The sequence below is a fragment of the Anas acuta genome, chromosome 2 (genome assembly GCF_963932015.1).
Source record: "Anas acuta chromosome 2, bAnaAcu1.1, whole genome shotgun sequence".
In the NCBI taxonomy this organism is placed as follows: Eukaryota; Metazoa; Chordata; class Aves; order Anseriformes; family Anatidae; genus Anas; species Anas acuta.
This window is the reverse complement of record NC_088980.1, coordinates 14451252-14478554: the sequence shown is the minus strand read 5'-3', so window position 1 is coordinate 14478554 and position 27303 is coordinate 14451252. Positions and strand designations below refer to the sequence as shown.

Here is a 27303-nt window from a genome sequence, read left to right as displayed (position 1 = left end):
CCTGACTGCAGTTTGACTTCAGCTCCAGTTGGCCCTGGTGTGCAGCCGTGCAGCTTTCACTTTCCCCCAGTGCTCCCAGGATGACACAGGCTTGCAGTTTTCAAGCATCTCCCTTCCTGGTTCCTGCCTTTTTCATGAACAGCAGAAATCCATCCTTGCTCCTGCTGGTTGCAGGCAGATTGCTCTCCTGTCCCATCCCCCAGCAGAAGTTTACACCCCGTCCAATGAAGTTTTAAGCAAAACAATTTCTTTCACAACTTTTTTTCTCACCCATGTTGTCCAAAGGCTACAGGAGTTTCTGGTCCACTTCAAAGCGTTGCTGGCAGGGCCATAACTGAACCTTCCTCTCTGCTCAGCACGGCGGCGTTCCCGCAGGGATGATTATCCTTCCTGGCCTTATTATTCCTTGCCCCTGGCTACAACATCCTACCCTTCTCCATGGGACCTACCCTACTCGCCTGTCAGGTTCTTCCCCATTCCTGCCACTGCTTACACTTTCCAAAGCCTTTCCTAGAAGACCACTTGCTCACCGCACCCCAAACAAACCTTTTCGAGTTTTTGCTCCAGCAGGGTTTCAGCAGAAAGCTCTGTCCCCTTCCTCAAGCAAATCCCAAGCGTGGGCTCCCTGCCCCTACTCACCCCACCCAGGGGAACCCACTGCTGCTGCATCCGACCTGCAGCAGGCTCCCTCTGCACAGGAAAACCAGCACATTTTGTGTTTTCAGATCAAAAAACACCGTTATTATGGTGCATGTATACGGTTTTGATCTGCTATTGATTTAACTGCCACTGATGATATATAGATTTTTTTTTAAAAAGCACTAAAACTTCAAGGATCTCTTACCACAACCACCTACCGCTCCTGAAAGTGGTACCCGATTTGGGTTGTAAACTGCCAAGTAATGGCAGTCCTTATCTCCTTAAGCTGCTGTTCAAAACCCAGGCTAGAGGGCCCGGAGGCAGAGAACCACTCGGAATTAGGAGGAAATGGAGAAACCAGAAAGCTGATTTCCTGAAGGCCACGGTACTCTCAGCTCCCTTACAAAACGATTCTTGAGTTTCCCCACATCTTTTTTCCTCCCCCCACAATCTTTCAACTTATATTTGAATGCAGTGTAATTGAACCAGAGAAGAGAAACTTAGGCCTGATAAATTCAGTCTGGGCACTGAAAGGAAGAACTCCTTCTCCTGGCCCTTTTGGTGTACATTTTTGCAGTGCTGGATAGCAATATTACTTTTGCTCAGACACTGGAACCTAATCAGCAGACACATCTTAAATAACAATAACAAAGTCTGCGTTGAACTCGCATCGTGCAGAATAACAGATCTTAGAGCAGCCCATTTTAAGGCTGGCAGCTGTTAATTGGAGTGTTTCCTTTCAAACAACTTCAGGACACTAAAAGTCTGCACGTACCCGTCTAGCAATAGCGGCACAGGGAGACTTCCAGGAACCTCACATTTGCGCAAACATCTGAAGCAAATAAACTGAGAAATTAAAAACTCCAAGCAAGTATTAAACACAGAATCTCAGGATTTACCTTGCCTGAACTTTTATGCTGGTGATGCCCAGCCGGAGAGGTTTGTGTGCTGCCAAGGAGCTGGGTTTTTGCTCTGGAAATCCAACACGCCACCCAGACTGCTTCACAGGTCACTGCCGACCATAAACCATCGCACTACCCCTGAACCTTGCTTACCCATTCCCACGTGCTCCTGCACTTGACCGCCAACCCCCCCATCCCCATCCAGATTTACGGTTTCACAGCAATTGCCGTGACTGCTACTGTACAGTTGTTCACGCTACCAAGGGGAATATTGCTGTAAATTCAGGGTTGTCACCTCTAGCTCGGCACTTTCATGTGAAGGATGCAGGGAAACAAAACCTCGCAGCTGTGAAACATCGTTTTTAAGGGCATGAGCAGCTGCAGGTTCAAAACCCCGAGCTGTCAGCATCGTGTGAGCAGCTCTTCTCACTCCAGAGTAGATGGTAACAGTGCGGGACATGAATGTCAGTGCATGCGGGTATAAGCATCAGGATTCGCCAGGGCAGAGCAGGACTACAAAATCAAATGGAAATTGAGAAAAATAGCAAGTAAAAATCACTGAAAAGCAGAATTGCTTTAAAATATTTGCTCTTTTCCCCCAGTGCTCTCTCTGTGCCCAGAAGCATGTTGACATAAATGAAGACACGACTTGTAGAGCAAGCGAAGCAACACACAGAGATGTGTTTATCTTCCTGGCTCCGTAACTTCAACACAGAGCAGCTCTGGCAGTTAAAACTTTGTTTCAGTGGTAAACTACATCCTTAGAAACGGATAGGTTCACAGCCCTGAAACAACTCTCAGTATTTTGCTGAGCACCAGCAAGAAACAATATTGTGGAAGCAGGTCACAAAAATAGGTTCAACAGGTTCAAGAATAACCCAGACAATGGTACAAAATTCCCCATGCTTGTCAAATCCTCAGCTGAAAAAAAAATATTTCAAAACCACAAATGAGTATTTGCTCTCATAATCATTTTGATTTCAGCATCTGGTGACAACTCGACCGTGTGTGATAGCATTTATGCCAAGATATTATGGGGATAATGAAAGATTTCCTTCTTACACTCTTATAAAGAGCTGAAAAAAGTTTTACTACCAAGTTTACCAACACTGCCAAGCCGTTAGCTTCAAAACACTGCAAGTAACAGCCTGCACCTTTACAGACCTGCTTCTGTTTGCAGCAGGTTGCCTGCAGATGAGAGCTACCTGCCGCTGACTACATCCATAAGGCCATGCCCCAAAAGCAGCTTTATTTGTCAAGTGACATTACATAAATTGCAGAACAATAGCGTTTGTTTCCCCCAACACACCATTCAACAACTCCCTACTTGCAAGCACAACTGTTGCCTTCTTGTACCTTTTAATTAGAGTTACAAAATGTTTACGTTAGAAGGAACAATGGCCACGATTTCTTTTCGAACAGCTCCCAGATCTGCTTCAACACGCCTGTGTATCTGCCTGACACCGCTTCGCGCTCCCCAGCAGCAGTTATACAACCCTGGTGCTTCTCCCGTGCTTTTTTTTCCAGGGCTCTCAATATTTACAGGCCACATTTCACATGTAGCAGTAAGGCACGTGTAAAACCCATTTGCCTCCACCCCATCACCACTTAGCTATCTGGTTTCAGAGCTGTGGAAAGAGCAGGCACGCAGATCTCGAAACGCTTCAGTACAGGGCGTTATTTTGTTGAATTAAGTCATTTAAAATCACTTCTGCTTCCATTTGTAACAGGAGTCGGTGTCAAATGTTATCCAGCTTGGAAGCAGCAAAGGAACAAAAGAAAGCAGATGACAGATACACACCGGCTCTTACACTACTTTTTTTTAAGTTTGAACTAAGACCTGTTGGGTTTGGAGATTTTCTCTGAGCTTATTTAGAATGCAATATATGTGTGTATGTGTGTGCGATTTTTTCTTCAACATTTTGATTCATAAATGGCTGGCATTAAAAAAAAAATCACTAAATTATCTGGCTGTCATATTGAAAATTGGAGTAGATGCCACTGCTGGGAGGAGCAGAGGAGCCCCCAGCTCTCCTCCCAAGAAAAGACAAAGCAGCATTTCTCAGCACGAAGCTGAGTGCTCCCCAGAGCCCAGAGAAGCCTGTAGTCCATAACTCACTGCTGAAGCATCATCTCGTACATTGTGCAGCTCCCACAGCAACCTGCAAGATGTGAGCATTTTGTTCAAACTAACATAAAAGTGCAACATTCCTGCGGCCACACGATGAGCTTGAGGCAGAGGCTTTTGGTGGCTTGTGTTTTATTTTTGGCATCTTGTGCTTTTTTCAACGCATATGCTTACTTTTTCACAGAGCAAGCAGCTGCTCAGTAGATCACACTCCTGTGTAAGGGGGATCTGTGACAAGAGGGCATGCATAATAGATGGGATCTGCTGGAGGTCAGCAGCAGAGGTGTGCGTGCCGAAGGAAGGCACGCGGCTGCTTTTTGCTTATGGTGGTGGTACAGTTGCAGGCATAATGCAGCCAGCTCCCAGACTCTAAAAATTGAGCTGTTATATATGGCTACTTGGGAATTAGGTGAGCCACACCTTAAAACCATGGATTTATTTGCACCAACTTTGTACCCGTCAAATTTAGCTGGGGTGGGAGAGGTGAGGATAATATATCTCAGCCTAAGGGTATCAGTTCTTAAGGCCAGGGGGAGATCACAGCTTTGGGCATGGGACAGCACGGTGTTCAATACAAGGAAGTGTGCTACAAAAGCACCCGAGGCTATCCAAAAGAAAATGATGGTTGCACAAACTCCTCTAGTCCAAACAGGGTTTTAATCTCAGAACCTGAAATATGAAGCAAAAATAAAAACAAAGATATTGGTGATGACACCTCACACACGCTCTGACATTATACGCAGTAGTGGCAAACTGTGTGGTTAAACCCTGACATGTAGGAGACCTAGCACTGTAATATTCAACATCTTCTCCCTGTTTGGGTCAACGCAACCTTTCCTCTTATTCAGAAGCCTCAGTACCCACTCCCACGTAGCTCTGAGTGTTTTAATTCAACAAATTCTCACACCACACAGCTGCGGCTCCAGCACAACGCCGTCGTGCTCAGTCCGTGAACGCACGCACCCACGCAGCCAGCGCTGCCTGACTCATGTGCAGGGCACGGTGTGAGCTGATTTGTGATTTGATTTATTGTTGGTTTCCCAGTGCGAAGGTACACCTTTAACCAGCAGCGCATTTACCCAGAGCAACGAGACTGTGCTCGCTTTCTTTCGCAACGATTTACATTTGGGATCACGTACGTTCAGAACAAGCGCTTTACGCCTGCTGTAATTTCATTAAATAAAAAGAGATACAACACATCACAGGACAGCAAAGGCTTTGTTTGTTTATAATTACTAATATTATTAAAATGTATTGGCTTTTTGGGGATATTAATTTTGTGAAACAGCAACACGAGGAGGGGTCTGGATGGGCTCCAACAAGACTCAATGCAGGAAATGTAACATGTTCCATGTCAAAATGAACATCTTGCTTAAAGGCTTCAAAACCGTGTTTGTTGCCACAAATGGACAAATTTATCAGGGATCATTTATTGGGGGGAAAAAAAGTTAACTGTAAAGAGCATGAGCTATGCCAGCACTTGATTACAATCAAAGCTCCCTCTATTATAATATTACCAGCGCACTTCCACGCAGCAAATGAGCAAGGACAACCTCTTGTGCATCTCAGAAGGCTTCCAGGCAATGTGACAACACCACGTGTTTCCAATGAGACCAACAGCACTGAAGGACGCCCGTCAACATGCAAGGCTACTTGATGGTAATGCTTGAGAACTCACTGCTCGTGATCCTAAATCTAAAATATAAAGTAGGTAAACGTGCTGAAGCAGCTATTGCGTACACTCTTGAACATATGGAATTACGAAATCTGTGATTTCTTAGATCTCTCACCCTGAGCTCAGGGCCAGCTGGCTCCAATCCCTCTCCCACTTGCTTAAGAGGTGCATATTGCTAAAGCAGCCCGTGCTGCACATTTGTAAGAGCCCAGAGACACCAGTGCTTGTGAGTGCTGGAAAAGCTTCATTTCTTGTGTGAAAGCAGATTGCCAAACGCCACGAAACAGTGCTCAGATTTCCTGTTTTTTTCTTTTAGCCTCGCAAACAGCTGAATCATTGAATCCATTCAGCACTGAACAGGCTTCTCTTGAAGAGCTTTAACACTTGTAGACACAAAGCTGCACAAGGAGACACTGCAGACACCAGGTGTCCCGCTCAGGGGTATAGCACTATGCATGAATAGCAATTCAGCAGAACTGTGGAAGATGAAATTTAGAAGAAAAATTACTTTTTACATGACTGTGGATTTCTTTCTCTTGAAAGCAGGGTGAAAGCAGGGTGCCATTCTGTGAGTCCTGACACTCATGCAATTCATACACAAGTCAGGAGCATCCTTCTCACCGGGACCATGTCACCTGGACCAGCAGGAGGGCCAAAACGTCAACCCTTGGCCATGAAGACAAGCAGGCCACCTATACCTGCTGATGCCAGCGGCATCGTCACCCAAAAACCAAACCACATGCTCCACTCAGCCCGTGACAGGGGAGCAGCTGGCCTGCCAAGAAACTGAGCATTTCCACACAGATCTGCTCCTCACCCTGAGGAGAAGCAGAGCATGTGTGGAGGCCCTTGGCCACACAAATTTCTTCTTTCTTTTTTTTTTTTTTTTTCTCAGAACAAAACTCAAATTCTTTCTGGAAAATACAGCAACTAAATCTACTTCAGTAGGGTCTTTGTATGCGTGTGTGAGTGTGAGAGTGACAATTTAAAAGGTCAATTAATTAATAAAAGTCCATAAACTTTCAACCCTCAAAGTGACTGCTTAATTTTCATTCAAGTGACTCCTACAAATGAAGGTAATCTGACGCTGAGAGCCATTCGCTGAACTCCTTAATTACGGCCTGCTCCTGTAACTGAAATCCAATGAAATTCAATCCTGAGATTATCCAGAGCCAAAGGGAGACTTCACCTGAAGGAAGCCATTGCAAGGTCAACCACAGGCTCTTACCCCATTACCCTTCTGCTCTTCATTCCTCCATATAGATGATGTTTAGTTCAAACTATTTATCCAGAGCAGGAAGGACACCACAGAGCCTGCAAGTATCCGTAGGCACTGAACAATTTGATCCATGGGGCCCTGCAGTGCCACCAAATAGTTCAAGCAGAACCTGCTCTTGAAGACGAAATACCCACCACGTTGGCTTCAACACAAGACCCAACACAAGGCTAGAAAATGCAGCTCTGAATTCAGCCTGGAAATACAGTGCACGTTCTCAACAAAACCACACACTGTGGTGTTTACCTAGAAAGGTGGCACCTTCACCAGAAGCCTGTCACAGCACCTCAGACCCTTCTCTCGGGAACACCCTGACACCATCAAAAGGGGCTGCTACCCACTCGGGCACCTCACTCCATAGGGACAATGTGGGGGCTCTGGAAGGGTAACGACACACAGGCTAACGAGGCAGAAGGTCCCCTCTGGCCCTGGAAGTCCCAATGGCCCACAGGACCCCTCCTTCCACAGGTGGCAGTGCAGAGCCACTCAAGAAAGTGTTATCAGTGATGGTCACCACCTCCGAAGAGCAGGCTTACAGACGTGGACAGTCATTGTAACAGCTCAAGACAAGTCCTTCCTTCTGTCCCTCCATCCCACTCCCATCTTCAGCTGCCTCTGCACACCAGTAACCCCCAGTGACCCAGCCCTACCACAGAACCGACCCTGCTGGGAGCCAGGGACTGGGCAGGCCTCTGGGCTCGAGGCCACCTCTGCTTGCAGGGGAGGGCACCCCACTGCACAGGACATGACACAAATCCAATGACAGGGACGCCACCTGAAGAAACTGCAGATCCTAAATGCATATCCACACAAGTTTACCTACAGAATTTAACAAGTAGCATCACTGCCAGGTCCCTCTGCCGGGACAGAAACCTGCTGACTTCAGGGTGATTCTACCCAGATTCTACCTAAACATGACCCTGGTCACCTAACACATCACAACGGCAATTATTCCCCCAAAGGGGACTGGTTCCACATATGCCCACCATAATACTTGAAAGTATCTTTATATTTGATAACTGTGGCACTCACATTGTGTACAGCAGAAGCTGGGCTGAGACGATTTTCTTTTTCAGGTGCTCCACCCTTCAGATGTTATATGTAGACACCAAATTCTGGGCACGCACCAGACTGCTTTCTCAATTCATTCACACAGCATGAGCTGTAGGATGTTTGTAAAGTTTTTACGCTTTGCACTTCCAGATGAGATACGAGGAAAAATGTAAATTGGCTCTTTAAAAACAAGAAAGGCAGATAAGGGATTTCAATGGCCAAGGCAGTCGGGATGACTCCTATTTATTTTTTGTACACAGTCCACCTGAATGCTAACAACCAAGCCTGTGCCCTGTGCAAGGGCAATAAAAAGGAAAGGAGCTATGTAAAAAGAATAGATGGAACAGTTTGCGCTGGACTGATAAAGAAAGAGGCAAACAGCACAATTGTATGGAAGCGTGCTTGGCTTGTGAAAGCTGACAGCCCATCCTTGTTAGCTCTACAGCTGCAATCTATTAAAAAAAAAAAGAGGGGAAAAAAAATGAGAACATTTCCCATTCCAGCTGGAAACAGAAGATTAACAAAGAAGGAGTGTCATTCAGTGCTCCTGATCCTCAGGTGATGATGCTTTCCCTTAGGAAAGAACTTTGGTTGTCTTAGATTGCAGTCATGTTTGGCAGCCCGTGAATCAGTGAACATACCTGATTTTATAGGATTTGTACTTCAATGAAAAGTATGTTGTGTACAGCAGACAGTTATCTACTTACATTTTAAACGAAATTATCTCCCCTTCTTCAAAATTATGTCCTGTTTTTTCCTGATACTGATCTCTGCACCCAGCTTGCTTGGCTGTAAGTTCCCACAGCACGTTTTGTTTCTGCTATCACCCAACTGCTGGATGCACATCTCCTCAACATTGTTAAATGCAGGTAAGTGAGAGAAAGTTTCATTAGCTGCTAAAGGTTTAAACGGGGTTTATTTAATGGTGCACAAACTCAAGATAAATATATCCTGGGCTACAACATTAAAACAGACACAGAAATATCCTTTTAAACCACTACCTGACCAGTCTCCATTTGGAAACATATCCCACTCATAAACTACAGGCAGTGGGCAAACAGAAATGAAGCAGCACCGACAGACTGCTACCACCACACATGCACTGATCACCATGCCCAGCACTTCCACTGTGTTCAATACAACTCAACTTCTTGTTGGAAATCCTGCCTCTGTAGCATTTGCAGGAACCCCATGACAGTCCTGCAGGTACGTGAAAACCTGTCCATCAGTATCCTCCTCATACAGCCTGATCATGCATATGAGAACAGCACGGCCGTACGAGCACGACAGCATCCAGACAGGGAGCACACTGCTGTCATTATTGCTGCACACCAAGCACCCCTTTTGCTTTGGTACTGCATGCCTGCAGGAGCAGCTTATGTAATCAGCATGCAAGATCAAGAGGGCTGTGTGGAATTCCTTGATTACTGTCCTGGTGTAATGAATAGCCTCATTCTAGGACAGCAAAAAAGAAGCCCCGAGACAGCCTAAAAATATAGATGTGTGTGGCAGAGTAAAGGAAGAGAAGTTGATACATCATTTATAACCATCTGCAGACTATCTCCTCTTTTCTTCTACTGCAGGACACAGCCAATGAGGCAATGACCACAAATGAGATGCTGCTTTCTGATTTCCTTCCATGTAATGTAGCCAGCAAGGCGTGAGAACCAGGAAACTCTCTAAAACAGAGCCTTTGACACACATATAGTGAGCACATATGAGGGAAGTGGACGTTGTCATATAACTATTACTTGTAAGATACAGAGAAAAAAAAAATAGAGGGTATAAACTAGTAGATGGAATTAATTTTGATGAAAAAGCGGGTAACAGCAATGCATTGGACAGGTGAGAAATATGTTTCCAAAGGGAGAGAAGGCTGAGGAGAGAAGCAAGCCAGGCAGCAGCACGGATAACTTCACAAGTGGTTAAATCTAAATACAAGCAGCCTGCACTCTCTCAGGGGCTTTCTAATGAAGAAATACGTCTAGAATGAGAGGAACCTGCCACAACAAGGAAGAGACGCAAAATAATACATGCGAATCATTAGAGATATTTGTTAATAGGTTTTGTGGAAATCTCTCCGGCTATCCAGTTTCAGGAAATTACCGCGCATTGTGCGTCCTCATGCCTAATAGCAGCGTGCTGCTCACAGACATACACAGTCACTTGAAAATAAATCGTCTGGAGGCAGGCGATGAACAATGGTTATAATGCCACCTAAAATTGTTTAGTAAATGTGCCCGTTTGCATAGCCCACCAGCTGCGTTTTTCCAAACCGCTGGCGATAACGCGACGGCTGTGTCAGCTGCTGACAGAACCTGAGTCCTCAACAAAAGCAGGATAATGAACTGCAGTTGTGCCATAGCACGCTTTTTAAAGCACAAAAGAATAAATGACTGCTTGCTAAACTCAAAGTAGTCACTTTATAAGATGTTTTAGAGTGAAATTATAATCTGTAATATCTCAATTTTCAGGGCTTAGTATTATCTTTATTTAATACATCCGATAGCAAACACAGCGCTACTCCAGCTCTCCGTGTTTCCTTATCCTTAGCACAGAGAAGTACATGGCACTGTAATGTGGCCCGATATGACATTACAATCACAAAAACTTACATTTACAAGGGGAAAACATGCTTTCTTCTGCATGGCATGCAGAGGGGATTAAAAAGTTGTGGTAGACTGAGCTCCTTTCAGTCAGCATCAGTAGCACAGTAGTGCCCGAGCAAAGCTGAGAGCATGGCAATTAACCCCATCAATCTAAAAGGAGCACGTAGGCATGCAGACACGTCTTTCACTCGGGCACTTGCCTTTTGACCCAGCACCTTTTCTTACCAGCATCAGCTGAACATTAGAGCACTTACTGCCTACTTCAGACCACCTTACTCGCGACACTTCAGCATTAAAAGAAAGTTCCAGCACTTTAATGAGAGAAAAAACAGACTTAAGTTTCACCCGCACGGACCAATATTCGCCCTCCTCTAAATTTCTCCTATTTCAGCCAAATACATCACTGATGCCTCTCCTTATGGCTTCCATGTGTCACCTAGCTTTAAAAAAAAAATCAATTTCCATTAATACAGCTATCTAAATGGGTTTAAGTGAAACATAAGCCTTCACTTTGCTTTATTTTGAAGTTACAACCATTTCACCACGCGTGCAATATTGGCATCAACGTCCTCAGTGCCAAGTACGGATTACCGTCTAAAAGTTTCAACCACACTATGAGTAAATTGAGATTTGTGAAATAAATTACATAAGAAGCAGTAATTAAGCAGTCTAACACGACAGAGCCCACGCTTTCCTGAGAGGACGATACTTTCTTTTCAACAGGCAATTACCACCAGATATTCCCTTTTCAGCCTGGCGAAGCACGGAGTGTCTTTTCATAGAGAGGCTGAACTAGCGAGGAGCAGAAGGATTAAACACAGCCGTATTTTACCACATCCTTACGAGAGGGGAAAGAGATGTGTGGTTAAGGAGCCAGCGGGTCAGTGCTTTATTTCCAGCTCGGTGCCGAGCCGCTTGTGTGGTCCTGGACAAGTCAGCGACCTTCTGTGCCTCGCTTCCCCCGTTGGCTCAGTGGGTTAATTACGTACTTGACAAACACTGTGACATTTGTTCGTGGATTTGCTTTCTGAAGGGAGAAGGCAACAAGGCACATAAGGAAATTACCGAATTAAGAGGCAAAGGTGCTGAAGAGCAATCATGTTTTCCGAGCATGCTCTACACAAGAGGGAGGCCCAGCTGTAAATATTTACACTCTCTCCCTCTCTCCGCTGATCAGCTGCATGCCTGTGGGTGCAGTTCCTTCATACCTCTTCACCAAGGCAGAAACGAAGACTCCCATTGTCTCCGAGAAGTTCTTCCAGATTTCTGCAGGCTCACACTACCACGGCCAACGTCCCTGCACACTGCGCAAGACCCGGCTGCATGGCTGACCACCCGCTGGTACACCTGGAGCATCCACAGCTACCGTCAGCCAGGCTCCCACGTACCCCCTACACCATGTTTTCCCCTACACCATGTTTTCCCATTTGGTGCTGTGCTGCAGGCAGAGGCAGGGTCTGAGGCCAGGCTGCCAGATGGCCCAATGCTGCGAGAGCTGCAGACGGCAGTGGATGCGCTGCTGCACCTGCAATAGAGGCCTGGCTGCGGTGTATACAGCACAGCGGATTTCATTTCAGTAAAACTGCACTGAAAGCCCAGCACCACAGACAAAAGGCGACTGCACACGCAGCTGAAGCTCACCTGTTGCTGTGCTTCACCCCAAACTACTCAGATTGAAGCTAGCCGAGGTACAACGCGTGGTTATAACCGATGGGTACATCACGGATTTGCTGCAGCACAGACGACGGCTACAGCGAAGTACTTCCCTCTTTCCTGAGGTAACACAAAGCTGCAGAGAAAAACCACAGCCGGACGCTGTACAAGCACCGATTGCTGCAATTAGCAGGCGCTGCTGTGAGAGGCTGCTGACGAGGTCTCCGCAGAGAACCGGCACTCCCCAGGGAAGCAGCTCCATCTGTGCGAGCACACAGCTCCTCTGGGAGAGCCCGTTCCTGCTCTGCGCTCCCCTTTCACACCTGACACAACACCGACAGATACCTCTCCCCTTTCAAACCGCAGCACTGGTGGAGCAAGGCTAGGTAGGTGTTTCCTACATCTTCCCCACAGGATTCAACCGATGCCTCTGAAATGAGCCGAAAGCCACCTGCAAGCGTTTTCTTAAATCCTAACCACACCACTTATAGTCTCCCCTATTCATTCCTGCACCTTTCTACCCCTGAGGATCCTTTGCACTTGGACATTTGTCAAAATGGAATAACTTTCACCAAAAAAAGCACCTGTCACTAATTTCAATAATGCAAAGTCCCATTACACTTTTCCGAAGATGCTGCTTTCAGAGTTGCACACAAGGTAGGGAGCTTTTTAACTCTGTGCAGGGACACAAAGCATCTGGTGTTTGCCAACAGCTTGTACAGCCTGCATGCATAACCTCACCTCCACACTAAAAACCAAGGCAACCTGAAGCAGTTCATCCTGTAATGAAAGCAAGCTATAAAAGCCAGGAAGCTCCTAGAGAGCAGTACGCCACGGCAGCACGACCTCGCTGTGGGTCGGTTACCTCGCGGTAACAGCACCGGTGCCTGTCCTGTACAAAGCCAGCGCAGCTCTTCAGCAGTAAGTGTGGATGCAGCTCTGGAAATTGAAGCCCACAGCAATGACCAGGGCGAAAAGTGTACATAAAGATACGAAGAGAACAAGCTTTCATGTTTTTAAACAATTAAATTTCAAGTGGATTTTGCTAACTGGGTTCCAAAGGCTTCCCAGAGGGGCAAGTCCTATGACAGTACACAGCTATAAAGATTACTTTAAAAGTGATACGAAAAGTCAGCTAAGTGCAATTGTGATCATTGACGTGACCTAAGAAATAATAAAACATAGACCTGGAATTTTAATCAGTGGAGTTCTCCTATACTGAGCATAGCACGCATTAAAATTCAGGCTTTGAAATAAATAAATAAAGGAGTAACTTTTATCAGTTCCGCCTTTTTCCTTCTGTGTATTTACATTATATTTCTTTCAAAATGACTCCAATGCTTTGTTTCTCCCTTCTGCATTTAATGGCCATGGGCAAGCAGCAGGGCCAAGGAGCCCCAGGATGTGCCCTGCTGCTGCCGTGTCACCGCCAGGCACGAGCAGAGCTGGGCTGCGAGGCTTCAGCTCTCTGAAGGAGCCTGGCAGCAGGAGGAACGATTTGGTCTGCAGAGCAAATTATTTATGAAGATGCAAGAGTCGGGGGGAGGACTCCACTGCTTTGCTTTCACAGCTCTCATTGGATTTTAGGCCTGCTTCTTCAGAGGAAGGAGGGAGCTTTGTAGTTCAAATAGGTGGAAGAAATGTTGTCATCGGACATCAGGGTTTGATTCTGAATTTCCTCGGCTTCCGCAGGACAGACGTAAGCACATGTTGTTTGCCTGCTGTAGGTACCAATTTCCAACATGCTGTCCTTCCCACACACACTGTAATTTATACACAGAAGAGCTGCATGTTGAAAAACATTACAAGGAAAAAAAAGTACATCCTTCTGCTGCCATCATCGGAAGGCGATTCCTGAGAAATCTGGGCTCAGCCATCGGCAGGTCTTTGATCCAGATGCTCTGGACCACCCACTGCACAGCTCCACAGGCAGCAAAGCGAGGAGGTGAACAGCAAGGGGCTGGCTCCTGTTTGCCAGAGGTGCTCAGGACAGCACAAGATGTTCAGGATGGCACGAGATGGCACTGCGAAGCTCAGCTCCTCCTGCTCTCCAGCTCTAGGCACAGCCGATGAATCTGAAGCTGCACAGTCTGCCCTGAAAGCCCACTTTTTTCGAGCCAGAGCATCAGGTGAAAGAGATTTATTTGTAATAAACTGTTCCATTTCAGAGCTCCGCTTCCTGCGTCAGCTTTTAGTTTATATTGCAGAATAACACAAAGCAACAAAGTGAATTATTACGCTCTGCACTCGAGTTCAGAAAGGAGCAACACTTTTTGGAAAACAAATGACAGAAAAATTCTGGATTAAATATATATGGCATGCATCTGAAACAGAATTCATTACAGAAAAAGAATAATTTCACTATTACATGCAACTTTAATCGCTAAAAGTAATCAAGAAAAATTGTGTTTTTATTGTGTCTCTACTTACAACACGTTTGGCATCCAGTAACGTTTGGAAACAACGCCTTTCAGAAGGCAACAAAGCACGGACACACCAAAGCAGAAGCAAACTGTGAAAGCACCTAGAGTTAGGGCAGCCTTTACAACTATCTAGTCGCAGACATAATACATGGTCCAAGAAAGCAAAACACAGACCACCTATAAAACACAACATACACTTTACAAAATTAGCTAATATTAAAATATTTTGGATCTGAAAATCATAACTCTCAGGCAGAACAAGGAAAAACATCCTTCTTTTTACTATGAGACCGAGCAAGTACCGAATTACGAAATGGAAATAATTTAGAAGAAAATAAACCATTTCCTACAAAGTGCTCTCCAGTACAGTAGCTGCCTATGGTAAATACTGAACTACGGAGATTTTTTTTTCTTTTTTTTTTTTTTCTTTTTTTTTTTTTTTCAGCCAGAGGAGTAGCATCCATGCATAAGCAATTACACGCCCACCTTGAGAGCATTTTTAGAAGGGGGACTCCCAGGCGGGTCCATCAGATCTCCCCGTAGCAGACCCTCCCCAACCAGGCGGCCCCACACTCCTCCCAGCAGTCGCTGCCCACCAGAGAAACACCACAAAAAGCAGATTTGGTCTCAGTCTGAAGCACGCGATTGCCAAATCCGTTTCAGAAGGAGATTTACGATACAGTTCCCTTCAGCAGCTTGTTTAGACTTCTCCAAATCCTAAAGGGTAAACAGCAGTACATCCAAGCTAATTACTCCGTATTCAAATATCAAAAGAATACTTAACTCAGCACAAATTAGCTTTTCTTATAAAAAAGCCCTCCTTCGCTGCTGCTGTCATTCTCCAGCTAGGGAATTCCACCCAGCAGGGATGTCTGTGCTCTGGGGGGAGCAGGGCCAGGTCGGTATTGCCCCAGCCCCAGCGGATGCGATGCGGGACATGGGTTACCTGCGGCCCCCAGCTCAGCACGGGGGCTTCCAGCTAGCACCAACCAAGGCCAAGACAACAAAAGGGGCACCAGGAATTCACCTCCGACATCTCTACTACTAAAGGGGAGGTTTGCAAGACACTGAATACAATAACATTTCACACATCAACATCTGGTTCTAGTTTACCGAAGCATTACGCTCTGGAGTGGCTGCTGGACACACGGTGAGACCGCTCCAGTGCCTGATGTAACAAGCTCAAAACCCTGCTTTACATCCAGGGCGTGACGTTTTCTTTTTCAACCAGGCTGGCTAAGTCTAAAACACTTAGAAGGCTTTTACCTTTTTTATTTTCTAAAGCAACAATTAAGCATACACGCATTTTACGTGCACAGAGTATCTGATTTTTAAAATCATGTTCACTGGCTGCTTTACAACACAAAGCCCATGCTGACAGGCATCACATTTAAAAGCTCTATTTATTTCATCTAGTCCACTTTTTCTTGTGATTTCTGAGTTTGGACTTTCCAGAATAATAACAGGCAATGTCTGTTTGTGCTGGATTTTATGAAGAAAAGCTAGAAGAAGCAACAAAAGCTGCTGTTAAGAAAATCCAGTGAGAGCAGGAAATACTGATCTTCTTAAATTAGTATTCTTAATGGCAGGAAAAAAAAAATCATATCCAGTATAGGATTGGGAAAAGATGTCCTGACATACTGTCAAGGAGGACCCCCACCTGAGGACAACGGGGAGCCACCCGTGCTGGGGCTTCTCCTCCCCTCTGGCCCTGGTCCCCTTGGCCCTACAGAGCAGCCCCATCTTCTGCAGCACGATAAACAAATCCGCAGGGGCACACCCTCACCTTGATCCACACCCAACACGCCTCAGGAGCACCCAGCCTCCTGCACATGCCTCGGAGGAGCCTTCACAGGGAGCTGGGTGCAGGCGAGCCACTTCCAGAGCTCTGCGCAGCCAGGCTCCGTGGCGCACGGGGCAGGGCTCCCATCACCTACTCATAATCCGGCACAATTCCTCACCTTACCTCAAGCCCTGTTGCTGCATTTAGTGCTTTATTAAAGAAGCTAAAGTTTGGAAGGTCCAATTTATTTTTTAAACTGTCCCTTAATATGTTACGGCAACATCAGAGTCATCTCGGAGACGCTCCAGCATCCCTGCATTTCTTCTGTATTTCACCAACTTCTGCTCAGGAAGATCCTGAGAACTGGAACAAAGCAGCTCTTCTCATCACACGCACAAAGAGGTGCATCTCGGCGAGTTTCTCACCAGGAGGATATTGCTTCTGACATTTAATAGGGAAGAAAAAACTTTGTGGCCCTTGCCTAGGGGAATACAGAGTAACTCAAGAACTTTGAAAGCACATGCAAAAAAGATGGGGTAAGGTGAAACTACTTTCTCATTTAGTAAGTGTGGCTTAATTTCTTCAAACAAATGAAAACACCTAAGTGGGTGCGCACACAAATATACAGACACTCCCAAGTCCTATCTCCATTTAAAACATTTCATACCCACGTAACTTTCTCTCTCCTATTAGTAATTCGGCAAGAATACCAGAAACATTTTAAATTCCCATCTGAGTCCCTGGTTCAGTAAAGACATGCATACCCGGAACAGAAATCCTATAAATGTGGCCACTTAAAAAGAAAACTGCTGGTGATGTACCAGCGCGCTCCTCCTGCGAAGGGCTCAGAATCTCGCTGCATCAGCAGCAGGCTGAGCGTGAGAGAATGTGGAAAGTATGTCCAAAAATGTGACATCACTTCTCCAAAATGGTGTCTGTTTTCCCTACCAAGTCAGAGATTCACTACTTTCAGGACACCTATTAGCACGAAAGGGAAAGCTTGCTAGAATAAATTCCCCAGGTTTCTTTGCAAAAAGAAAGCTCTTTGAATGACAGCTGTGGTGTCACTGAGGACATATTTTCAATCCACTTCCTAAATCGACTGCTTACCTCTCAGTTAACCAGTTCCTTGCTATCTTCAGCTCTTTTTATTTGTCAGTGACTCATGGCCTTGCTGCCATGCAAGCTCCCATTTCCCTCGTGTGAATGAAACAGAACCAGGAGCTGCACCCACTTATCATTGCCCCCAAAGCTTTTCCCTTTGCCAGTCTCCAGGGCCATCTCATGCTTTTTCTCCTCCCCTACATAAGACTGTTTTTCTCCCCAGTCCTTCTCCTTCTGCCAGCCCAGGGCCAGCTCTGCGGGATGCCACATTGCACCCCCCATGCTCAAACACATTTGGCCTTCATTAATTTTCCCTTCCGTCAGCAACCTGAGCCCTGAGACACAGCACACCACCCATTTGGCCGTAATTTAGTGAAATCAACAACCCCGCACCTCATCAGCACAGGTGCTTTTGCTGGTGCATGTGCCTGGTGAAGCCCCTCGCCTCACACAGCACTCAGAGAACTGAGTTTAGGTTCAAAGATCTTCTGCATCAATGCTTCCTCGAGCCACGGGCACTTGCCGGGCACTGCAGACGGTGAACCACAGAGGCCAGGCACTGCACCTCCAGCCAGAGACAGGGAAAACTCCCATGCACGTTTCCAGCAGGCCCACATGCAAATAAAGCAAACGGGAACTCGTCCAAGAGTTTTCAGTCGGGAGGCATTTCGCCTTTTGTTTAGCTCTAATTGTGTTACTACCTTCCTATCGCTCCACAACGAGAAACTGAAGTGGAACGTACATCACCCTCACGTTCCTGCTACCTGCTTAAAAAAAAAAAAAAAAAAGACTAAGCGTGACAAAATAATCATAAAAATTATTTCTGATTTAACAAATGCCTGGAACCAATCTGAGAAAATAACTAATGCTACCGGTTGAAAACAATGTGACACTGCTACAACAAGCAAAATGGATGTGATTATTTTAAGAACAAAAGCACCATATTGGCCTCTGTTTGTTTAAAATGACTTTTTCCTGATTTCAGAATTTGACTCATTTCCCTTTCACGAGCAGTATCAGTCTTTCTGACAAGTGCTGTGTACATCTGTGCTTGCGAGCTCTCGAGTATCCTTTTTTCTTTCTCGCTTTTGAGCAGTTCCACTGGATTATGTAACTTCCCTCAAAGGCAGCTTGGTTTGCTGGATTTTTTTCATCTGTCTTCCACTACCAGATTTGCTGAGCATTACAGTAAAATGACCTCAAAGAAACAAGGAAAATATATACTGTACGTTAAAAAGGAACCAAAAACCAAAAAGCACAGATGCTCTAACATATCTTGCTGAATTTTTTTAATACTTTTTTTTTGCTCCACTTTTTATTTTCTTACTGCTCACAAAACATTTCTGAGTGAGAACATCTGTGCTATGCTCTGGATTTATGTTAGAAGAATTCCACTTTATTTTCAATATACATAAGCATCGGTTCAGCATTGTTGCATGTTTTATCCATTCAATTTCTGCTGGGATGAAAAGGTTTGTTTTCCTTTGAAGAACCAGGAAATTGTTTTAAAGCTACATGGAGCATATTCGGTATAACTAACATCGCCAACGTTTCTCCCCCATTTACTCCACCTTATTTTACCAGATTAAATGCACCACGACCAAAAGATGTCATAGTCTGGAACAACTGAGAAAGTGTTACTTCCAATGGTGTTTTTATAACCCAGCTAAAACATCTGCAACCATTAGAACTGAAGCTGAACTATGAGACTCAGATGGTTTTCCACTGGTCGAGGCTATCGCCCGAGACAAGGAAGGCTGGCAGCTCCCTAAACCCCAAATTACAGACAGGAACCACTCACGTAACGTGCTGAGAGCTTTCACAGGCTTCCACAACTTCTCCCACGGAGCCACAGGCACTGGGCTCGGCAGCCCAACGTTGCTTCTGCTCGTAGTGAAATCGCTCGCAAGGCTCTTCCACCAACACTCGCTCCACTTTTGCCATCAGCAAGCGATGCTTAAGTATTGACAAACCACGTAATGCTGAACCGAAAGCAATGACGCACCCCATCCAGCTACAGATAGGTATTGCTCACATAAGCAAAACAAAGTAATACCACACTGAAAATACTTCCCAAGCTGAAGGACTTGCAAGCTGTCCTGCTTTTGTGCCCGGCTTGTGGAGCAGCCTCCTGTCCCGGGGGCTCAGTAATTCTGCACAGTGAGGTGCAAGGGACCCACGGGGCCACCACCACGCCTGCAGGCTGAGTCCTACCTCTACCCTGCAGCTTCTCGTGCAATGCAGGAACCCATTTCAGCACTTTTCCTCGTTAAACCAGCAGCTTTCCACCACTGTCTGGAGTTCCCACCAAGCTGCAGCAGAGCGAGGTACCAGTCAGCTGGGTTTCACCACCACTGCTTGGAGCACAACACCAGCAACAAGGCCAAGAGCTGGCTCCAGAAAACACCCAGCAGGGCATTCTCCATTGGGAACCAGGGCTCTCCTGGCTGAGCTCAGGTACAGCATTTCCGTGCCAGCATGCACACACCACAGCAGGAGCAGAGAGACTGCGTCCCCACGTTGTCAGCTGGAAGCAACCAGTCAGCTGAACAGCAGGGGCGAGATGGTTTTCTCTGGTTTCTGGTTGTGTTGTGGACCTTTTTGGGTGAAGAAGGTTCCTGCACGCTGTGAAAGTAGCCTGTGATACTACTTTCTACTTAAAACAGTCTGAAGAGTTAGAAAGGTATCAAAAAGAAGTCAAATTAAAAAAAAAAAAAAAAAAAAAAACTTTGCTAGACTATAGTACATTAGTACCCATAAGCATCTTCACTGTGACTGCAAAGGAGTGTCCCTGGAGGAGCCAGCTGCACCCGCACCCAAAACCTAGTGGATGGTCTTAAGTAGGGAAAACACCGAGATCAATACAAAGTACACTTAAAATCAGTAAATTTTCATAGCGACCCACTCCTGTGTGCTCTCCACCATGTAACAGGTCATAAAAACTAGCCCCTCACAACATGCTCACGAGCAAACGCACAATTGTTTGCTCCACAGAACATGAGAGGCACGAAAGTTGTCACTGTGCATCTGCAAGGCAGCCTGCTGCTTGGCAGCTGGTTTTTAAGCATAATCAGTCTGAGAAGTCCTGTTCAGCTGGCACTGGAACAAAAAGAAAAATTCAAGAAGAGAAGAGAAGCGCATCACGCTTTCCCTAAGACTACCACCTTCCCCGCCAATGAATTTCAGATCTGCCAACGAGGTGGAGCCCTAAACTTTGGGTGGCATTTGACACTTGTTACCTTTGCTTACACGACCAACTTTTTTTTGAGTTCCGGTCTCGTATCAGCAGCTGCCTTCAAATGCTATCAAGGAACAGATTACAATTGCTTCTAACAAACATTAACGCGCTGTGGTTTCTAAATTAACAATTCAAGCATTGTTCTCCATGGTATCGCAATCCCTCCAGCATTTAATCTCCCACAACCTTTTGGTTAGGCTGAGGGGAAAGGACTCTCTGCAGAGGTCTCCTAAAATATTTTGGTTCTTTTGGAATTTTGGTTAATTTTCTTAGTTTTCCTAGAAAAATGGTGTTACACACTGAGCCTACAAACACTACTACAGGCTCATGATGTATGGACGCTACTACAGGCTCATGGTCCACAGCACATCAGACTGAACAATCACAAAGAACCTGAACAATCCCGGCAGAAACCAAATGGGAGACCGAACAATTCCCATAAATCCAAAAAAATATGAATCCCCAGTTCTTTTTTACTGTGCTCATTTACGTCACACAAAGACATTAAGCTAAAGCACAAAATTAAAAAAAAAAAAAATGTACCTACCCATTGCATATGCATGGCTATTTACATTTGCAGAAAAAGTAGCAAAATGCTTATATCTCAAAAGGCCCCACACATAAAACGATAATGGTGACACTAGAAAGTTACCAACAAATAAATAATCAAAAATAAAAATAAAAATCAGAAATATCTCTGACCAGAACCAGATTAAAGCAAAGCTACAGGATGGATGTACAATTCCTTTTGACAAAAGGTTACTTGATGCATTCCAACCTTACATTATTTTTAGGAAAACTTTCCACATTAGCTTATAGTCAATCATTTGCTATGTTTCACAAACACCTACCTGTCTGTGTCCTTTTGGGGTAGCTGACAATTTCTTTCCATTAATGATAAGAAAATCAAGTGTAGCTGACATCCCTCTCCTCAAAACTCCTTCCTACCTTACTCCAGCAGTTTTCTGTCCTCAAAAAAACTGACAGAAAGCCATGAGCAGAACTACGTAAACACACAAAACCTGCCAAGCCTCTGACCTCCTCGACAAGAGGAGTTTGGGAAACGCACCTCAAACTTCCCAGGCCAGTCGCCACCTGAACAAACCGTACTCGTTAAATGCTCACTGCAGAAACTGTGCCAGAGGCTGCACCAGGCCAGCCCCACAAACAAAACGTCGTTAGTATGCCCCCGTGTGAACAAGATCTCATGGACCGTGATCAATTTTGGCCACATCCAGTTACTCTGGACAGCTGGACTTCTCAGACATCTATTTTCACTTCTTCCTTCCCCACAAACACAGCTGGAAGAAAAACGGAGCACATTTCAGACACAAAGCTTCTCCTGCACTAAAAGGAAAGGCTCTGAAAGATTTCCTGTACACACTGCACGGATCAAGCCCCGAGCACAGCCCGCCATATTAAGTTATTCAGTACTTAAAGATTTAGCATTGAGAGCTGTGTTAATCCAGCCTGATTTTTTCTGCTTTGAGATTTATGCATCCTAAGCAAAGCCAGCAGCACCCACAACACACTGCAGTGAATTGTGTGCCGTCCATATGCTCTTCGACAGTCTTAACATTTCACAGAGAGGAGAACCTTACTATCACCTTCGTTATTTTTGCCCGCGTTCTTTCCGTTCTCAGCACGTCTACTTAACCTAAATAACACCAAGTCGAGAAAACTCAAACTGAGGTCAGAGCTTGAAGTTACTTGCTCGTGGCAGCCTGCAAGCGCGAAGCCTTGCTGTCTGGCCACCGCTACCCAGGCAGGGCAGCTTATTCCTAACCGTAACCTGAAAACCACAGCAAAGCGTGAGGCGGGCTCAGCGCAGCTGGCACTTCAGCTCTCGTGTGCTTCAAGTGGTTCTCCTGCAGGAACTGCTGCATAGAGCAGGCACGCTCTTTTTCGCAGGATGAGAAACGCTGTTTTTCCTGTCAGTATGAAAACCATAAACATAATTAAAGTATTCTGAATAATGTTCCACCAGATATGCTTTTTTTTCCTAACAACACAGTCGTGGTTAAGCAGAGCTCGGTGTCAGCTTGACGCCAGCTGCCAGATCCTGCCAGATGTGCCCACATACCTTTACCCTGGCAGTGCGGGAATTACTTTGTTTCCTCTCTGTCTCTTTCTGAAGGGAAGACTTGCTCATTTGCTACACTAGCACAGACACAAACTATCTAAGTGCTACAAACAGGCAGCAATCTACGAAATTCTGCCACAGAAGCCCTGTTATGCTACAGAGAGCACAGAATGCACACCATGGGTTTGCTCACCAGGCGCTGAGGAGCCGTCTCTCACTGCCACACATCGCTGTGGAAAAGCTTCAGAAGTTAAGCTAAAAGCAAGGTGTGACAGTGCCTATACACAGCACTCAGAGAAAAGCCCGTGGACTCTGCTTACTGCGCTTTCAACCACAGTATTTCCATATAATAGAAGCAATCCCAGTAATTATGACTACCTCAAGTCCATACCGCTGGCATACAGCATAACCGCCACATAAATACTAATAAATAAATAAAAACGTGTCATTTGAAACCCTGGATGGAGAGCTCTGGGGACTGGGGACCAAGGGGCAGGCCAAGTCCGCCTGCACATCTGCAAATGGTCTTGTTAGTAAATACACCAGCACATTTGAAGAAGTTACATCACAACGCTTTTGCTTTTCCACAGGTGGGCCACCTCCCTCCTGCACAAGCCGTGCCACCTGCAACCAGAGCCCTTTCCCAGAGCCCTTTCCTGGTGCCCAGCACGCCTTCCCTCTGCTGCATCATATCCATCCCCTAACCCAGCTCAACAGCTGGAGGCAGGAGCAAAGGGCGGCACCAGCCGAGCTACCTCCCCACGGGACACGGGTTTGGAACACGAGACATCAAAATAATGAATTTTTATCAGTGTCGTCACGCTGAAGAACGAATTCTGCAAACTCTCCTCATCTGAACGCCCCGATGAAGCACCCAGAGCTGCCCTGAGGGACACGTTTGGCTGCTCACTGTTACCTGCAGCGCTTTCGCCCACCGCCTCACCCATGCGGGCAGGTCGCCGTGCGCCCCGCTGCAGCATGCAGGTAACAGCTGGTGCGCGGCCATTCCCCGCAAACCCTTTTATTCCTCCTCCAGCCAGAGACACAACTGTTGCAAGGGGTGTAATAAAAGCGTATCGGGAACGTTTCCTGGTTTTTCCCTCCAAAACCACGATCGTTGGGCATAAAGCAGGGAGGTGATGGAACATTGGTTACTTTTCTCCCCACAGCACTGAGGAAACTAATCTGAAAAACTTTGCTGGGAGCCCTCTCAGACCAGGCAGTCCTATCCACAGAGCTCCTCCAGCATCGAGGCGCGGTTCCAGACAGCCTCCGAGCCAGCATTTGCCAAAACAAAACGTCCCGATTGAGTGAAGACCACCGGAAAGGCTGCGGAAGCGAAGCTGAACCCACCGCTTGAACGAGCCAGGTGGAAATAAAAAAGGGGGGAAGGGAGCTTGCTTAAGTTTCCCGTCCCGACAAACCGGCTGACTGAGAACTTTGCAACAACGCCGTGCGAGGAGAAGAAGAAGGGTTTTTAAAAAGCGGGGCTGAAGCCCCAGCAGCTCTCCTGCGGCAGGCAAACCCAGCCTGCTGGCACCGATTGCAACATGGGGCTGAGGGAGGCCGGCACCAGCGGGAGCCGGGACCGGCCCCTCGGCAGGCCGGGGCCTCACGCACCCGCCGAGCCGCTCCGGGCCCCTCGGGGGGGAGCTGCCCCCGGCCTCCGTCCCCGCGGGGCCTGGAGGGCCGGGAAGCCTGGGGCTGGATTTCCAGCGGCCCCCGCGCCCGGCCCGCAGCCGGCCGGCCCCGCTCGGCGCCACGGCCCCGGGGTTTGGGGAGGGGGGGGGGGGGGGAGGCAGAGCCGGCACCGCGCCGGGGCCCCCGCGTCCCTCCGCGCCCGGCCGGGGAGCGGGCGGCCCCCGCGGCTCAACCGCACCCCGCCGGGGGCCGCCGCCGCCTCCTGGCCGCCGGGCACCGGCGAACAAAGGGCGGAGCGGGGCAGCCCGGACTTTTCCCTCCCCGCTCCGGGAAGCGCCATATTGATCGCGGGCGCCGCTCCCCGCGCACCCCCCCCCCCCCCCCCCCATCCATCCATCCATCCATTCACCCACCCACCCCCCGCGACCCCCGCCTCCGTCTCCCCTCACCTTGGCGATCGCCTTCTTGTAGCGGGTGACGGCTTGCTGGATGAGGCTGAAAACTTTCATGTTCCCGTCCCCGCAGGGCACGACCACCCGCGTCCTCCCGAAGCACACCGTGACTTTCATCCTGCGGGGGGGTGCGGGGGGTTGCTCCCGCGTCCCTCCGGCCCCTCGCAGCCTTCCTCCTCCTCCTCCTCCTCCTCCTCCTCTCCGCCCTCCGCCACGGCCGCCCCCCCCGGCCGGCCCGGCGACGAGGGGACGGGGACACGGCAAGGCGAGGGGGCCCGGCGGCCGCCTGGCTGCGGAGGGGGAGCGGGGAGCAGGCGGGGGCCGCTCACATGCCGCTGCCCGCGGCCACCTGCTCGGCGCCTGCCCCGGCACAGCGGCGGCGGCGGTGGCGGCGGGCGGGGCGCTGGCGGCGCTGCCTCCCCGCTCCGGAGGCTCGGGGCATTGCAGCGGGGCGGGGGCAGACCGGGAGGAGCGGCGGGGAGCCCCCCTCCGAGCCGCCGGGGGCCGGCGAGGAGCTGAGGCGGCGCTTGAGGGGCCGCGCCGGTGGCCCGCCGGGTTGGGTCGGGGTCCCGAGCCGCCGGGCTGGCGCTAGGGAGCCTGTAAAAAACCCCCGCGGCCCCATGGGGATCTCGCAGGGAATGCTTGGCCTTGATCCAGGGGGCTGCCTGCTCGATGACCCGGAGAACCACAAAATGTCCCCGGTTGGAAAGGGCCCGCAAGGATCTTCGAGCCCCCGGCTGCTGGGGCCGCGCGGGACCGCCCCAAAATCAGAGCGTGTGTCTGAGTGATCTCCCTCAGAGGTGTGAGTGTGAAGAAACCAAGACACTAAACCACACAATTTGGCTTTCCACTTTCTGCTTTCCCACCTGATGTTTGGGAGAGCCACCACACAAATCCAGGTGCTCTTCGTGGTCCTTTGCGTTTCTGATAACGCGACTGAACCAACACAGAGTGAGGGGAGAAAACTGGTGCATCACCACCACCACCAGCATCAATGAAACCGCCGAGCAATTTTCTCCTCAAAGCACTCAGAAGTCAAAAGGTTTTGCAGATATCACTCGCATTTTTTCATGGATTTCACCCGGGACAATGGAGTTGCACAGTTGACCGAACACTCGGTATGGGCTGACAACGTGTTGCTTTTGGGTATAAACGGTGAAATTCAAAGTAACTGCAGGGTGAAGGTGGAGTTTGGAGGACAGCAAGGCAGGGAAAATGCCTTTTTTCCCCTGAATTTATTAGTGGTACCACAGACACAAAGTGGTTGGTAGTCCATTCTGGTGCCCATAGGCAGTGGTATTAGTAACTTTCAGAACTTCAGACATGATACAAATGGCAGAGCTATAGCCAGTTTTGTGGCTACATAGTTAAAGGGCAGAATTAATGATTTTCTGAAAACTTCAAGGGTTTAAATTATTGCCTAATTAAGTCAACGGTATCATGAGAATTGCACCCTAGCCCTTTGCATTCTAATTAGCACTTCCAAGTGAAGCAAGAAGAGGAGTCGGTTTGTATTGGTCCCTCAAACGTCTTGTCCAAATTCCCTGAAATCCATATTTTTTTCCACTAGTGGAAAATTTGGAAAGCTTCTGGACGCACAAAGATGAAACAGTCCACACAGCAGTCTACAGGTGACTCTGCTTTGTTTAGATGCTGATTTTATTTCCATTACCCACCTGACTTATCTGAACTAATGACATAGATGAGGATCTGAATTCTTGATGAGAAATGATACGGCTGCCTGTGAAAGCAGGAAAAAAGCACACCTGCCCTATTATAATATTTTATCTTATCCCCAGCGTTTCACTTCTGCTGAATAGAACGGCAGCATGCAGGATTTCAGGAAGGCAGAAATGAAATAAAATTGGAGTAAACAGCTTCCAGCTTGCGACTGAGACAACTGAGCACGCTCCACAATTTTATGGCCATAGCCTATCAAATTTATTATTGGAAAACGCTGAAAATTTCCATTAACCTGCTGTTTTTGTGCTTTCTAGGTGATCATAAGAGCTGCCGAGAACATACTGAGAGGATAAAAGAGTTATAAATCCTTGATTTAATAGGCATCATCTGAGAAGCTTGCAGGAACAGCTGTAAAAATGTGAAGTCAATAGAGACTCTTCCAAGACATACTGCCTTTAAGAAGCAATTTTACAGTGGCATAGACTTTGTAACGATCAACATTATGTTTCAGCAGTCATTTGCATGTATCCACTGAAACATAATGTTGCATATCAGGAACTTTACCACACTGCTGTAAAACTTATTATTAATAGATACAGTTGCTGGTCAACAGCAATTATTTCACTGTTCCGACACTGCTACAGGTTTTTCATGTTTTCCTGTGATCTAATCCCGGCTCTTACTGTCTTTAGCAAGTTTCTTGGCAGTTTTCCCAGCTGTTCTAACAGTCTCCTGGAAAAAAAAAAAAAACTTAAAACAGTTTAGAAAGAAATATTGACAGTTTTTCTATTCAGTGTTTAAAATGGGAAAATTCAGTAGTGAAGTACAAAGAAAAACAAGTTTATCCTGGAATCTGACTTGAGGCCAAAACTCTAGGACTATCGCTTGAATAGTGACAGTGCTAACAAGAGCGAGGACCTTTGAGATTTGAGTTTCTTTCTCGCTGGATACACACACACAT

General features: G+C 47.1%; 1 protein-coding gene and 1 long non-coding RNA gene across 26 annotated transcripts in view; both read right to left on the bottom strand.

Moving 5' to 3' along the window:
- The window catches only part of PARD3 (par-3 family cell polarity regulator), a 444438-nt gene extending 419341 nt beyond the window's left edge, over positions 1 to 25097 (bottom strand). For 11 of the 24 annotated variants that reach the window (XM_068673537.1, XM_068673543.1, XM_068673538.1 and 8 more), the window contains exon 1: positions 24657 to 25092. In XM_068673537.1, the coding sequence (XP_068529638.1) occupies positions 24657 to 24776 (120 nt within the window). In that variant the 5' untranslated portion in view covers positions 24777 to 25092. Of the gene's footprint in view, positions 1 to 24656 lie in introns of all 24 variants that reach the window. The other 13 variants (XM_068673532.1, XM_068673546.1, XM_068673548.1 and 10 more) reach the window with 4 other exon arrangements.
- A 1370-nt stretch (positions 25098 to 26467) lies between these two features.
- LOC137852156 (uncharacterized) overlaps positions 26468 to 27303 on the bottom strand; it is a 30849-nt gene continuing 30013 nt past the window's right edge. For both annotated transcript variants that reach the window (XR_011093683.1, XR_011093681.1), the window contains one exon: positions 26468 to 27074. This is a non-coding gene — a long non-coding RNA (uncharacterized lncRNA). The remainder of the gene's footprint in view (positions 27075 to 27303) is intronic.